The sequence below is a fragment of the Mytilus galloprovincialis genome, unplaced genomic scaffold, assembly GCF_965363235.1.
Source record: "Mytilus galloprovincialis unplaced genomic scaffold, xbMytGall1.hap1.1 HAP1_SCAFFOLD_115, whole genome shotgun sequence".
NCBI classification, from domain to species: Eukaryota; Metazoa; Mollusca; class Bivalvia; order Mytilida; family Mytilidae; genus Mytilus; species Mytilus galloprovincialis.
In genome coordinates, this window is record NW_027468050.1 from 2086 (window position 1) to 15316 (window position 13231).

The 13231-nt window shown below is 30.4% G+C and overlaps 2 protein-coding genes across 2 annotated transcripts; both read right to left on the minus strand.

Annotated features, from left to right (window-relative positions):
- Positions 1 to 225: 225 nt before the first annotated feature.
- Positions 226 to 12865, minus strand: LOC143060348 (TBC domain-containing protein kinase-like protein). Its single transcript, XM_076233597.1, has 10 exons — positions 12770 to 12865; positions 12234 to 12289; positions 10290 to 10392; positions 9600 to 9734; positions 9174 to 9236; positions 8011 to 8188; positions 7071 to 7154; positions 6342 to 6427; positions 5773 to 5809; positions 226 to 414 (listed from the first exon to the last, which is right to left on the minus strand). Exons 1-10 carry the CDS (start codon positions 12863 to 12865, stop codon positions 245 to 247), a joined length of 1008 nt encoding a protein of 335 aa, XP_076089712.1. The 3' UTR covers positions 226 to 244.
- On the minus strand, positions 1998 to 3188 carry LOC143060347 (uncharacterized). Its single transcript, XM_076233596.1, has 2 exons — positions 2778 to 3188; positions 1998 to 2480 (listed from the first exon to the last, which is right to left on the minus strand). The coding sequence occupies exons 1-2, from the start codon at positions 2959 to 2961 to the stop codon at positions 2170 to 2172; spliced, it is 495 nt and encodes a 164-aa protein (XP_076089711.1). The 5' UTR covers positions 2962 to 3188; the 3' UTR covers positions 1998 to 2169.
- Positions 12866 to 13231: the final 366 nt, after the last annotated feature.

Here is a 13231-nt window from a genome sequence, read left to right on the forward strand (position 1 = left end):
TGAACTGAGTTCTCAGTGAAGTTACAATGTATGAGGAGACATTATGAAGATTATTTTTGTTAAAAGTAAAATCTTCTAAGGGATGGCCAAATACCATTAATAGAATGGTAACAGAAACAGATTATTGGATTTTCTACATATAGATATCATAAAATATCAATGTGTAGATAACGTGATAATCTAGACTCTTCAATTCATTATAATAATATGATACATTCATTAACCAAAAAAAACCTCATAAATATTAATGACCTGGCATATCAGAAAACAGTAAAATACATTCATTGAATCCAAAAGATATCAGTTGACTTTTGAGCTGAGTAAGAATAGCCACACCAATACACAGTGGAAAGGAAGAGTTTCCAAGCAGTAATGTGTCCCATAGATGGACTAACTTGTGCAGTGGAAACACATCTGAAATATAGATATATACATGTTTAATATATTTTATAATTACCATTTTATCTATTCTAGTTCATTTGTTCGTTTGTATAACAAAAGTATGCATAGGAAATTATTCATTTACCAGCAGTAATTGTTTCTCGTCAGACTCCAAACATTAAACTTAAAAGTATTAATTGTCATTGAAAAATTACACTATCCCTGTTTTTCTTTGAATATAACAGCCAAGTTATTTTATATTCTATGAACTATAAAAGTTAAGCATGATTACAACATTTCAAGATTTATCATTTTGATAAACACTAAGTCATCCAATGGTAGTCTCAACAGGAATGAATGCAACATTATACAATAAACAGTAAGACAGTGAGGAACAAACTATATAGATATAAGAAGATGTGGTAAAGTGTGTCTTTCTATGTTGTGATGTTGCACTATTATTTCAGGTCAGGAACTTATGGGTGAAGGTTGGTACCCATTAAAATATTTAAACTTGCTGCTTTTGTTTGCACCTGTCCTAAGTCAGGGATCTGATGTTCAGTGGTTGTTGTTGTTCATATGGTTCATTAGTGTTTTACACTTCTCTTTTTTTTACATAGATTAGACATTTGGTTTTCCCATTTGAATGGTTTTACACTTGTCATTTTTTGGGCCCTTTATAGCTTGCTGTTCAGGGTGAGCCACGGCTCAGTGTTGAAGACTGTACTTTGACCTATCACAGTTTACTTATACAAATTGTGACTTGGATGGAGAGTTGCTTCATTGGCACTCATACCACATGTGTATGTATATAATCTTAGGATATGTAATGACAAGGTGTTATTGTGTATTCAGATAACAATTTCAAAATTGAAGTTGTTAGCACATCAGCTTTAATGAGGGATTTTCAATATGTTTTTGATATTCTCTAATCTTTATCTGCCCGCTTTAAATTCTTTAGGTATCACAAAAACATGTTAGAGACAAAAATATTTCAAAAAATGTTGTCTAACCTAAATGGTGAGGATACTGGATAAAACATAAATTAATAATCTGTTTTAACTGAGTATAATATGTTTTAATACCAAAACCTTTGATAAATTGTGTTTTAAACAGGACATAACATTCATATTGTTAAGATTTTAATGTTTTAACAAGGACATTTAGTAATGCTATATGTCATATTTTCAGACACCTGTCCTAATTCAGGAATCTGATGTTCAGTGGTTGTTGTCTGTTTCTGCATTCATATGTGTCTTGTTTTTACATACATGTAGATAAAGGTTTTTACACTAGTAATTTGTGGACCTTTTATAGCTTGCTGTTTGGTGTGAGCCAAGGCTCCGTGGTGAAGGCTGTACCTTGACCTATAATGGTTTACTTTTATAAATGCTCATATAACACTCATGCCACATCTTGTTATATCTAAAGACTAAGAAACTGTTTTGGAGAAGTTTGCAATCGACTGCATACTTTCCTCAGGCATATGTCTTAATTGGAAAATAGACAGGTTATTTTATGTCCTTATTCCTTCTCGTGGATAGATGAAGGAACATGAAATGTAATATTATCATAATTCTAACCCATAAATAAATAAGAATAACAAAGTATCATTATATACAGCACTTTATTAGTATTTTAAGCACACACAGGAATACAACATTAACAATTAGCACTTTCATTTACAAATTAGGTCATTAAAACAAATTTCTATGTTTACAATTTACTTAAAGGGAAATAAAATTTCCCACAAATTATCCAATAAATCTTTCACATGTTGTTCATTATTTAACTTTCTCGTCGAAAATTACACTGTGACACCATCATAGCTTGGACATAATTTTGCATCTGTTCTCCCTCATAGCCGGGATCATTGTCTGTCTGCATTGGTGCAGGTGTCACCTGACCAGGTCTCAGTGTCTGTAAAATATTAGAAACAAGATCTTGAACCTGGCACCATTTCTTCAGACGATACTGACGGTACAAATGTTTAAGGCTCTCTGCAACTGACTTTCTGTTTAGTAGATGGAGTGCTTCCCCTTTGTTACCTTGTAGTACAAAGTTAACAGCTCTTATTTTCGTGGCGTCTATATAGGCATCTGAAAAGGAACAATAACAGATATTAAGAAATTGTAATTTTCATCTTGAAATTACAACTATATTTTTTTTGCCATCCAAAATTTGTGAAACTTCATTCTTTAATCTAAATGGGATTAAATTTTTATGGCATAATCTTAGATTGATATAGGATATCATGTTAAGTACAACATTCTGGATGCATGTTCATTAATGAAAAAAAGTATATAGTTTTAATTCACTTTAAATTAAATCAAATTCTATATTTTTTTTAGAGAAAACAAATTTAAAAAAAAATAAGAAAATTTAATTGAACTTACCTAATTGGTGCATTTGTTGTACAGCTTTATCATGGATCATCAGTAACTTCTTTAACTCAACAGTCTTATTCATCACTATCTCTTCAGATACATTAGCCATGGTGAAGTATTTTTTGGTGTATTTTGGAAAATTGAATATTTGAATTATGATGTAAAATTTGGAAATTCTTCTTTTTATATCCATATTTTTGAGTAAGCTTGGGTTCTTTGTTCATTCAATCAAGTAATCTTGAGATCAAAGAAATCCCCTTTCCATTTTAGTGTTTTGAGGGATTGTTAATTATAAGATCAAAGGGTTACAAAGGTACAATTCCTCAGCAGGGGATAATTACTTGATTGTACAATTATGAAAATTTAGTGTATTTATTTTTTCCTAATTTTACCTGTAAGAAACAACCTCTAATTAACAAAGAAGTCAGTTAATTGAGAGTACTTTTAAATAAACTGTATGTTTGTACCTGCTGAGTAATTAATTATATATGAGATCAAAAGATGTTTGTTTCACCTGATTCAACAAACTGTAAAATTTGAGAAATAGGTAGAGATAATTGAGTGAAAATACTCACTATTAAACTTATATTTTATTTGTCAAAACATAAAGAATAATTTATTATTAACAAAATACAATCAACCTTTTAAGAAGGATATACAGTGTATATTATAAGAAATACTTGTTTTTGTTTTATACTTTAAAAAATATTTTTTATCATATACTTCAATAATTTTTTTTTAAATCAATGTAGTTTTTGTCAAGAACATGTATTCTAGTGTTTTTTGTTGGTTCTGTCTATCATATCTTTTTTTTATTATGGTATTTAGCTTAAAATAAGGCTGTTTTTCTCTTTTGAACTGTTTTACATTTGTCACCCTAGGGCCTATTTTAGCTTACTTTTTATTTAAGAAATACCTGTATTGTACTTGAAAGCTTTGCCTAGGTAAAAAGTTGACTTTTATGTATACATTATGTTTATTACTATTTTAATGCAAAATAAAACCATTTCAGTCATTATTTCAATGTTTAATAATTTCATAAAACGAAAATCCCCAGAAATGATTTTATTGTCTGAATAAGGTGAAATCATATGTATGCTTCTAGCATCAAATGTAAACAGGACATTTGCTTGCTTGCTTTTTGCCTCAGAATATTAAGGCCGCGTTTCTTTCTAACCCAAATTTTGTAAACGTTGTGTCGCGTTTGTTGTTGTTTTCTAAATGCTACAAAAGCAGAAACATATTCATCATTTAATAAGTCTTTACTGATTCTGTTGGAACTTTCAATAAGGCATGCACATGTTGTTGGTAAACAGACTTTTTACAAACGTAGACCAAGTACTTCGTTTAATCAGGTTGAAGTAAGAAACAAATGTAGCGTTTGTACTAACAAACGACAAACTACAGATGTATTTTTATCGTTTGCATAGTTTGTCAAAGTTTATGCAAACGTATGTTTGAAAGAAATGATCAACACATGTGTGCGCTTAGCCGTTTGCATCATTTGTATTAGAAAAAAAATGCACTCTAAATAAGATAAAAAGAACAGATTTAGTTGAAAATGTGCTCTTTTTTTATTAATTATTGATGAAATATATTGTCTATACATTTAAGTATTTAAAATGTCAGCTTCCATTAGCTACAGACAGGAACATTTTACACTTCCTATCATCCATTGAGAACCATTTATACAAAATTATTGCATTTGAATATGATTTTTACTCATTGTTGAAGGTCCAATGAAACCCATAGTTGTATATAATTATCATCAACATTCTTCGGTCTGTAGTGGACAATTGTCTAATTTAAAATACTACAAAATTTCTTTATTCTTATATATGCTTTGTTTCAAGCTTAATTTATTCAGTTTATGGTAAAAAAAAAAAAGGCACACAATGCAGACACTGTGTAAATTTCAGAATTGACTCTATGAAAAGAGCCTCTTAAAATTGCTAAGTGAAAGCGGCAGTTTTCATTGTATTCTTTTACACCACCTTTGTAAAATAGAAACAAGTGAAACTGCGAGCTACTGCTCACTGATGATACCCCCGCCGCAAGTGGATAATATTAATAGTGTAAAAATATGCAAGTGTTCGGTAAACAGGAAGTTGTCGAGTGATGAATCTGAAAACGCATCACACGGTATAGCTGACTTATAAAAATCCTGAAACCAAATTTCAGAAATCCTTGTATTGTAGTTCCTGAGAAAAATGTGACGGAAATTTTTAACTTGGTTATCATGTGTAAAATCATACAAGTGTTCGGTAAACAGGAAGTAGTCGAGTGATGAATCTGAAAACGCATCACACGGTATAGCTGACTTATATAAATCCTGAAACCAAATTTCAGAAATCCTTGTATTGTAGTTCCTGAGAAAAATGTGACGAAAATTTTCAACTTGGCTATCATGTGTAAAATCATACAAGTGTTCGGTAAACAGGAAGTTGTCGAGTGATGAATCTGAAAACGCATCACACGGTATAGCTGACTTATATAAATCCTGAAACCAAATTTCAGAAATCCTTGTATTGTAGTTCCTGAGAAAAATGTGACGAAAATTTTCAACTTGGCTATCATGTGTAAAATCAGACAAGTGTTCGGTAAACAGGAAGTTGTCAAGTGATGAATCTGAAAACGCATCACACGGTGTGGCTGACATATATAAATGTTGATACCAAATTACAGAAAGGGTGGATGTGTAGTTCCTGAGAAAAATGTGACGAAAGTTTCATGGGACGGACTGACTGACTGACGGACGGACTGACGGACGGACTGACGGACGGACTGATGGACGGACGGACGGACGGACTGACAGACAGAGGTAAAACAGTATACCCCCCCTTTTTTAAAGCGGGGGTATAATTAAGATTCAATGTATATTCACATGATGGTAAGCAAACACATTATACTTTGACAAATATAAGAGCTTTTGGATCATTATTTTGAATGTACTGGGTGACAAAATATATAGAATCTGAGCAGCTAAATCCTTGACAATACTTACGAGCATACATTGTTAGAAACCATGGAATAGCATACAGCTAAAAATATAACAATGTTATAGTTAGGATATTAAATTCACCACTCCCAATGAAAATAACAGATAAATGCTATCATAAAATGAATAAAAAAGTTTATTAAACAATTAATTTCCCACCATGTTAAGTTAATTCAGGATATTTTGTGATGTTTTATCATTTCAAAAAATTGTGACCAAATAGGTTTTGCATTATACACATAACAAAGTCATACATATTTTGTCATAAAAAGATAACTACACTTTTTTCCTTAGTCTTCAAATGTAGTGTTATTAGTTTATTTCAAAATTAAATAATTGAGAATCGTTTTAAAAAGTGATGAATTTCATACCACAATGACACTATCAGAAAACTAGATAATGCTTATGTAAGGCACTGATCAACTGCAAAAGTTACATTTATAAGAGGGTGTTACAAAATTAAAAAAAATTACTTTGTCTTACTATAATTGAGTTTTGTAAAAATAAAAGGTTATTTATGCCTTCAATAGTTCTTAATATTTTCAAAAGTTTTAATCTATCAATTATACACTTACATCAGGAATAAAACCAATTCCCTCTAAATGATTACTTAGTTCTGGATCATGGAAGGCAATCAGATGAGAAAATACACACAGGTATTCTGAAATAAAAATATTAATTTTTTGACTAATCGGTAGCACTTTATATCATAATTTTTATCACAATACGAATTAGTGTATTTTTTCAGAATGTTAAAGAAAGATAAATATATAACTGCAGAAAAGAGCAAACATGCCATAATATTTTCAAACTGCATACTGTGGATTAATTTGTTTTCGTGGGTACCAATTTTCGTGGATTGAGGAAAACTTGCATTTTTGTAGATATTTGTGATTTTAAATAATCTGCATAAACTCCTATACACAATTTGTAATCTGTTGGACATTTGAATTCGTGGTTTTGGGGTGACCACAAAATCCACGAAAAATGTGTATCCAACAAATAATGATGAATGCACAGTACTTCATATCTCATATACAGATGCTAAAAAATAATTGTTTTTAAAGTAAACACATTGCAACAATTACCAGCATATTGTCAGTAATATATCATGTCCTCATTGAATTTAAAAAGAATGACAAAACATGGTTACTTTCTTACTTATTTTTTTACAAAATCTTCCCATAGAAAAATAATCTATGAATAGTTTGACATTTTATAGCTTACAGTATAAGTTTTGCTCATTGTTGAAGGCTTTATTTAAATTTAAGCAATCAAATATGAAAATTGTACACATAAATTACCTTGTATAACAGCAGAGTTATCCTTCATGAAGAAATTATGTAAATACTTTGGAATAAAGGCTTGGAGACAGGAAAAAGCTAATGCTACAAATATCAATTATAAATTATATATACATTTTACAATGTTCCACTGGCTAAATCTAAATTTCTTTTTAAAATTATAACAATAAAAGTACAATGTATTAGATAATAGCTTCGTAACTTTATTTTTTTCTAGACAAAAAGAATATGAAGAGGTATATGGATACAAGATGGCATCTCCCTTTTGCAGATATATCAAAGACATTTTTTTCTAATGGCAAAATTCTTGTATATATATATATATGGACAAAATCATTACTTTATTCCAGAGCAGTAATGCGCAAAGTTCTGAATTTTAAAATTAAAAAGCACTGTTTATTCAATAACATTTTTTTAGGGAAAACAAAAAGATGTTGACTTGAGGAAACTTTTTGTTTATGTTTTACACAGATCTCCTTTTAACTCTTGAAAACTTATATCTCTTTGAATACTCAAATTAATGTTTGACCGTAATCTGGTCCTTGTACTTATTTTCTTAATTTGATACAGATTCAGATCAAGCAAAATTAAGTTAGACACTCCTTTAAATTTTCCCATAGTCAAGTTATTATAAAAAATAATTATTTGATTATAGTAAAATTTCAATATGCACATAACCTATCAGTAGTAAAAACAAATTTTCCGAAAATAATTGAATACAAAATTCGATGTCAAGCAAAGAAAAAAAAAGAAAACAGTTGCTACAAAATGACACAGTCAAAATTGTAAGAGCAGGTTATAAAAAATGTGAATTGAAATGTTAGAACAGCAAAATTATACTTTTTTTGGGTATGAATTAAGCACAATCATCTCTTATCTCTATCCCCCACACTTAATTCACAGCATATACACCCCAAAAGTTTATGATTAATATATATACCTTCATCATTGAAGTTGAGAGCTAAGAAAGGAGCACAAAGTGAGTCTAATCCCTGCCAATACACATATTGTGGATTATAGTAAACCCATGCCTTGAGAACTCGTTTAAACTTAGCATGTGCTGTAGGTGATGATAGTAGCTGGTGATACTGATGACATCTTGGAATATCTACCTCAATCTGTCAAATATCTTAAAATTCATTATTTAAATATTCACTCACATTTTATAACTATTATATGCCTGTAAAAAAAGAGTCAAGAAATAAACATATATGTATGTCAGCAAAAACAGAGAGTACAATGATTCTTGTTACATTTGCAGGTTAAAATGCACAATGAGGTAAAATGTATTGGTATATTCATGCTCTAGGTAGCTGGTTTGACATATGTGTACATCAGTTTTGTGTTTGTTTGTTATTGCAGGAAGTAAAACAGTTTATTTTATAAATTTGTTTTCACCTTGTGAAATATTTTACATCACTGATTGTTTTGCAAGCATCAAAAGGTCATCCAATGAAAAATTAAGTCAGTCAAAATAAAAATCCTTGATTATAAAAAACGTGTATAACTTCAGTTTAATAGTCTAAATGCAAATACAGTATTTTAATGGACCGTGAAATTGGATAAAAAATATAATTAGGCATTAAAATTAGAAAGATAATATCATAGGGAACATGTGTACTAAGTTTCAAGTTGATTGGACTTCAACTTCATCAAATACTACCTTGACCAAAAACTTTAACCTGAAACATGCACTTTCATTTTCTATGTTCAGTGGACCGTGAAATTGGAGTCAAAAGTTTAATTTGGCTTTAAAATTAGAAAGATCATATCATAAGGAACATGTGTACTAAGTTTCAAGTTGATTGGACTTCAACTTCATCAAAAATCTACCTTGACCAAAAACTTTAACCTGAAGCGGGACAGACGGACGAACGAACAGACGAACGAACGGACAGACAGACAGACAGACAGACAGACGCACAGACCAGAAAACATAATGCCCCTCTACTATCGTAGGTGGGGCATAAAAATATTCAGGGCATATATTCCATGATTTTTTTTTAAATATGAGGTAAATCACATATCAATTGTCATTTTGATTTTGCTAAAAGTGCAAGCAGCATAATGCTTACAATATCTTAAAACTGAATTGTTATTTACCTGTCTGTCAGTGGGAGTGGCAGTTTCTTTGTCAATAGAACTGTACAAACTATGAATATCACCCTATAACAAGGAATAATTTATAAGTGGATTTATATTTATTACTACAAGAGTACTTTTGTAAACACTCAAATCATCATTTTGACAAAAGGTAAAATATTGTTACCATCAAAAAGTACATCTTGCTTCACTTTGTTGCTTTTTTTAAGTTAGTAGCCCTTAAAAGTTGATTACCATACAATAAACTATACTTTTGTTTAAAGCATATTGTAAGAGTGTATTAATGTGATCAAAAGTATACCTTTTTTTAAATTTAAAAGATATTTGTTTACAAAAAGGAGCTCTTATATCATTCATCTCTAAAAAAAATTATCTTCTTCTGTAGTATCAATACTATAATTTTTAAAAGCTAGTATGTGAACAAACCTCAACTTCCAGTATAGCAGACCAAACATGTGCTCTGACATGGGGAGGAATATCTGTCCTTGCTTCCTTCCATACCCTTGCTCTTGTATAGGGGTAGGCTTTCAACAACCTCTCGTATAATATCACTCTGTGAAACTATAGGAAAAGAGTCATGAAAAATTCACTTAAATAATATTGAACTATATTCAGTTGATATGGCCATAAATGCAAACACATTGTACAGCTTTACAGAACAGCTTATTGTTTTTCTAATCTCATATAAATCAAATCTCTGTTAACATTTGATTAAAAAAAGAAATTCAAGTTTACTTTATACATGACAAGCATTTGATTGAATTTTTCAATTTTTATTTGGAAAGATTTGTAACTTATGATATAGATCTTACATAATAGCTTGAAAGACTCCTTTTTCAAATACAACATTTGGTGATGATAATGCTATACATGTATTTGAGAAAAATCATGACAAAATGATGTTTGGTCAGAAAATGCAGCTGTTACAAAATATAAAGTAACATTCTATTTTATAATTTCAAAACTTCGTAATTGTACATAATTTATATATGCATGTTGTCAATCTCCTATAGGAGGAAATAAAGTATGATGATGCAATATCATTGTTTCTATGACCATATAGTTCTAGTATCAACCAACAATCAATAACTTCAAACAATGTAATAATGTACCTACCTGGTACTCCACATCCTTTTCCCTGATAATTAATGGCAGACTGGCTGTTTCTAACAAGTCAGCAGCACTTGAGGACTTAGGCATTCTCTTAAATTCTGTCATACTGTTTGTAGAACATAATACGGATAAAAATAAGGAGATGTGATATGAGAGCAAACGATACCAAAGTAAATGTAACCAAATAAACATTAAATGGATCAACATGTAAAATTATGTGTTTTTCAAAGAATCAAACATCTTAATTTTAAATTGTATAAATGCATAAGGAATATGGTACAAAATAAGAAAATATTTAACAAGAGGCTGTCACAACGACAGCAAACCGGATTTATTAACATTTATTTGTGTCCTGGCAATATCACAAGAACCATAACTGATGAATGGTGAAAGTGAAAATCGTCAATATCAAATTTGACCTCCATTTTGTCATCAGTATCAACATATTAAAATCTGAAAAGCTTAGATTAAATGGTTCATGAGTAAATGCAACAACGTGAATGGAAACGCCATTTTATTATTATTTACAGTGCTTATATAGCACTTATCTAAATAAACATTTACTCTAAGCGCTTTACAATGCATTTAAAAAACAATGATACAAGTACATATATATAAAATGATAAATAAACACAATTTAAAAAAAAAACAAAAAATTATATATCTTTGTGTCAATGGCTCAATAGATTCAAAATAGAGACCGTAAAAAAAAAAAAAGTATAACTCAAAATATAAAAATTAAAAAATTATTCATCAAATATAATTTTAAAATATAGATAAATTTCAATTTAAAAAAAATAAAAATAAAAATAAAAAATAAAATTAACAGAATTTCAAGGAAATAAAAATGCAATAAAAAATAAGTCAGTATGAGAAATGACTAAAAATAAAAAGAGTAAAGGAAATAAAAATGCAATAAAAAGTAGATATGATACATTAAAATATATACTGAGATCGAATAAAAGTCTAAGTACTGTCCGATTATTAATCATGTGGATAAGCCTGTCTAAAAAGATGAGTTTTAATGTTTTTCTTAAATTCATTCACAGTTTCCGTGTTTCGCAGTTCTTTCGGTAAGTCATTCCATAAAACGGCAGCAGCTCTATCAAACCGTCTCTCTCCATATGTTTTTGTTCTTACTGGTGGTTTGACTAATAACATATTGTTTTCAGACCGAAGAGTTCTTGTTGGCTTGTAACTGTTAACTAGTTCTTGAAGGTATTCGGGTGCCTCTTTTTTCAGAGCTTTAAACACATAAAGCAACACTTTGTATTTGCAACGAAATGTTATTGGCAGCCAATGAAGTTGTTTTAAAATTGGGGTAACATGTTCGTTATATTTTATGATCTTTCAAGAACCATAACTCCTGAACGGTAAAAGTCAAAATCGTCATTATTGAACTTGACCTCTATTTTGTCATCAGTAACAACATATTAAAATTTCAAAAGCTTTGGTTGAATGGTTCATGAAAAAATGCACGGACACGACGGGAAACACCATTTTTCAATCTTTCAAGAACCATAACTCCTGAACGGTAAAAGTCAAAATCGTCATTATTGAACTTGACCTCCATTTTGTCATCAGTAACAGCATATTAAAATTTCGGAAGCTTTGGTAGAACAGTTCATGCATAAATGCGCGGACACGACTGGAAACTCCATTTTTCAATCTTTCAAGAACCATAACTCCTGAACGGTAACAGTCAAAATTGAACTTGACCTTCGTATAGTTGTCAGTAATAACATATTAATATTTTAAAAGCTTTGGTTGAACGGTTCATGAGTTAATGCACGGACAACATTTGATTACCGCCCGCCCGCCCGCCCTCCGTACATCCCCAAATCAATAACCGACATTTTTGTCACAAAAATCAGGTTAAAAATCAGACAATGCATGTATCTTGCATGGTGGTCTTTATTATAATGGAACAATTATTATGTGACTTACTCATCATCTGTGTGAATAAGTGGGTAATATGCTTTCTCATCAACCTCTGATAGTCTCTGCGAAAAAAAATTAATTATATTTTAATTCCCAAATAACTGATGGTCAACAATTCATTACAATATACTGGCAGAATTTCCCAAACCTTTCAAAATATAATAAACTATGACTGAATTCAAAATCTTACAAACAAAAGATATAGTGTCTATCATACATGTGACAGAGTTGTCAAGCCACAACTGGAGATTTGGAAATTTTCAGCTGGAGTTTTAGCCTCATAACTGGAGATTTTATATCGACGTACGCAATGGTTTTTTCGTGTGTGTTTAAACTGCATATCTTCCTTTTTTGTTAAAAAAAAACCCAATGATTTCATACCTTCAACATGTTCAAGCACCTGCATAGCCATTTTTACTTAGTAAAATAGAAGATAAAGGGGGGGGGGGGGGGGGTCAAATATTTATTCATCATATATAGTTCAAAGTTAAAGTGATCAGCCATCATATATAGTTCAAAGATAAAGTGATCAGCCATCATACATAGTTGGCAACTTTAGTACCACTACTGAACATGTTTGTAAAAGAAGGTGTTGAATTGATAGAGTTGTGGGCTTTCTGGTGGGTAGCTGTCTCCATATTTTTGGTCAAGTAATTAGGGCCCCATAGTCAGCTTTGCATGAAGTGTAGTAAGCATTGTCTTGACCCTTGGCACTGGACTTGCACCATTTTTAAATTTGGCTAGATACTCATTACTGTGTCTTTAATATTATGCTGGGGTACATGTATTTGGTGATAACATGATACAGTTTGTATTTTGTCAAATTATAAGACAAACACACTTATATAGGTATTCCATAAGGCATTGGCCTAGATAGAAGACAAGACATAGATATCATATTTGAGTTGATTTTATTGTCTTTGAGGTTCAGTATAAACTAAGTCTGTTCCATGTTTTCAACAGCATCACAATTTATAAAGTCGATGTTTATTCATCTGTTCCAG